At 43.4% G+C, this 2,923-nt stretch overlaps 1 protein-coding gene across 7 annotated transcripts in view; it reads left to right on the top strand.

The window, feature by feature from the left end:
• LOC119828778 (GTPase-activating protein skywalker) overlaps nt 1-2,826 on the top strand; it is a 75,437-nt gene extending 72,611 nt beyond the window's left edge. For 6 of the 7 annotated variants that reach the window (XM_038351041.1, XM_038351033.1, XM_038351057.1 and 3 more), the window contains 2 exons: nt 589-720; nt 1,637-2,826. In XM_038351041.1, the coding sequence (XP_038206969.1) occupies nt 589-720; nt 1,637-1,778 (274 nt within the window). In that variant the 3' untranslated portion in view covers nt 1,779-2,826. Of the gene's footprint in view, nt 1-588; nt 721-748; nt 878-1,636 lie in introns of all 7 variants that reach the window. The other variant, XM_038351049.1, reaches the window with a different exon arrangement.
• The last annotated feature ends 97 nt before the right edge of the window (nt 2,827-2,923 follow it).

The raw sequence follows: 2,923 nt of genomic DNA, 5'->3' as shown, positions 1-2,923 counted from the left end.
AGATTCGAAATTCAAATGTAATATTTTTTTATAATTAAGTGTAACAGTATTTATGGCCAGACTAAGTATATTAAACATTGTACGGTACTTATGTGTATACTACACAATTATGTAGTATACTACACAATTCGACAAATAACAAATATTGTGTTCGCAAATATTATATATTCATACTATTACTTTTTAAAGAATGCTTACTGATATGACAGCATTATAAAATGTTATATAGTACCGAATAAGACATACATTCATGTAAAACGGTACTCAATTGTATTTCTACACTAGAATTCAAAGTAAAATTCATATATTTAAAACGATATCAATTAATTATCCTCTTATATCGACGAATATAGACATAGATATAAATAAAAGAGGGATACAAATGTACTTTTTTGATTTCTACATAAAACACAGATCGATCTAAATAAAAAAGCAATTCTCTCGTATCGATCAACAACTATCACGCTCACGCATAAAACAGTACAAAGTGCTCTTGTATATCGACACACACGAACAACTAGAAAAAAAAGTAAAAAAAAAGGCTGGCAGCACCGTCCACGTAGTGCGTGACGCGCGTTCCGCTTGCAGCCTTTACCCGGAGCGCGCCAAGTACCCGTGGGTGGGCTGCTCCGCCGGCGACGGCAAGGAGGAGCAGCGCGTGGCGCACGGCTCCGAGCTGTTCATGGCGGCCGACTCCAAGATGATCACCATCGGCGGCGGGTCAGTCACGCCTCTCGGCACTTTGCAGCTTGCAGCCCGTGCGCGCCAAGTACCCCTGGGTGGGCTGCGCGCTCGAGGAGGAGGGGGACGCGAAGGCCACCTACGGCAACTCGCTGTTTATGGCGGCGGATAACACGATGATCACTGTTGGGGGCGGGTTCGTATGCTTCCCTTGGCAGGTTGTATCCGGTACGCGCGAAGTATCCCTAGGTCGCTTGCGCCTTAGAGGAGGAGGGCGCTATAAGAACATAGGACAACTTGCTTTTTATGGATGGAGATAATACGATGATCACTATTGGGGGCGGGTTCGTATGTTTTCCTTTACAGTTTGAATCCGGTACGCGCGAAATATCCCGAGGTCGCTTGCGCCTTGGAGGAAGGGATACGAAGACGACGTGCAGCTTCTCGCTGTTTGTGGATACGGATAATAGAATGATCACTATTGGAGGTGGGTCGGTATGCTCTCCTCTTCAGTTTAACACCGCTACGCGCGAAGTATCCTTAGGTCGCTTGCGCCTTGGAGGAGAGGGGTACGAAAACGACATGCGGCATCTCGCCGTTTAAGGATGCGGATAATACGATGATCACTATTGGGGGCAGGTCAGTATGCTTTCCTTTGCAACCTTCATCTGGTACCCGCAGTGTAGAGGGCGAAGACGACGCGAGGGAAGTCGCTGTTCGTGGCCCCTGCACACATCCATCCGCGCGAAGTATTAGAGTAGAGTTTTTGCTAATTTATATTCTATTACCAAAAGATTAAAATTTATGTCATGTTATAGAATAAATATTTTCAAGAATTGTGGCAGATGATGGTGGTGAAGATGGCAGATATTTTTTATGATTACATTTTTATTTAATTTTAATTTTAATGACGTTAATGACGCTTCAATTGAATCAATAATCCGTACATCCACAGCGACGGGCAAGCGATATGGATGGACGAGAACATCCGCTACGGCAAGACGGACCGCTGCTCCACGTTCAACAATCCGCCGCTCTGTCCCAGCGGTGACTTCGAGATACGTGTGCTCGAGGTCTACGGGTTTGCGGGCGCCTAAGTGCTTGGGACACGTAGGGTCGAAGGTCATGGTCAACTGATCTTGAGGAGTTTGGTCAATCTTGGGAAAACTTTGTCAGGATTGGTATCAGACTTGGTCAATTGACTATGACCGGGTCTGTTTACTATATTTATAAGGCGATTTGTTCCTAGCCTACTTTGATCGGACTCGGTCAATCGCCTGCACCAACTGTCAATTGACTGAGCTATGTTCTACTGACCTAATCAATGACTGTGATCAAATCGACTGTCCCACACGATTTAATATGACCTGGACTCTGGTTAGTCGATCAATCGTCAGCAGAATGGCGACTGTCCCACAAAAGATCAAGCGTCGACTAGCATCGACGGTCCACGGAGTGATGTAATCTCTTTGATCCCCGAGTGATGTGATATTGCGATTATAACATAAGTCTATATCGTTCAAATAGTGTTCGATTGTGTAACTTCGATGTATCAAACTTGCGCTAATCCAGATTATGGCTAAGTGTTGTGATTGCTTGCCGGTCGAGGTCGTCAATAAGTTTCATATTTTTCTTAATCCATTTTAATCTTAGCGATCCGTGATTGTTTCTATCGAGTTGCAACAAAATAGAGCTCCGTAATACACTAGCGGTATAACAGTTCGTATATTTTTGTAGAGGGGCCGCTAAAATGGGTTCATATGCGATTTATTGATCACCCCTTGCCGTCTGAACAGACTGTGTAGAATTAATCCTATATTTATTGTAAACCCCGTAGTTACCTTACAACACAGCTGTCCGTACAAGACAACGAATACGGGGACTTTAGGTTGTTTCTTTAATTATATAAATATATATAGATGTATGTAAGTACAAAATGGACGTATCGTACCTACTCTGATGTATTACGCTTATTGTAAAGCAATATTTGTTGGGCCTAGCCGTGGGATAGTGTAATGTGAACATTCCAGTGAAATTAAGGTCCGCGAACAAGCGAAATATATTAACCGCGAGGTTTAATTGGCAACGACAGTATTTGATATCGTATAAATTATCGCTTAAGGCTTTGGTGTAATTCGCTCTTTGCTCACAATAATGTACCAAAGATGTTTAGATGTTATTTGTCTGTTGGCGAATGCTCATGATCGTATCGGGTGCGATGAAACTGCCCGCGAAAACGGCC

The sequence above is a fragment of the Zerene cesonia genome, chromosome 1 (genome assembly GCF_012273895.1).
Source record: "Zerene cesonia ecotype Mississippi chromosome 1, Zerene_cesonia_1.1, whole genome shotgun sequence".
NCBI classification, from domain to species: domain Eukaryota; kingdom Metazoa; phylum Arthropoda; class Insecta; order Lepidoptera; family Pieridae; genus Zerene; species Zerene cesonia.
This window is presented reverse-complemented; position numbering and strand designations above follow the sequence as displayed.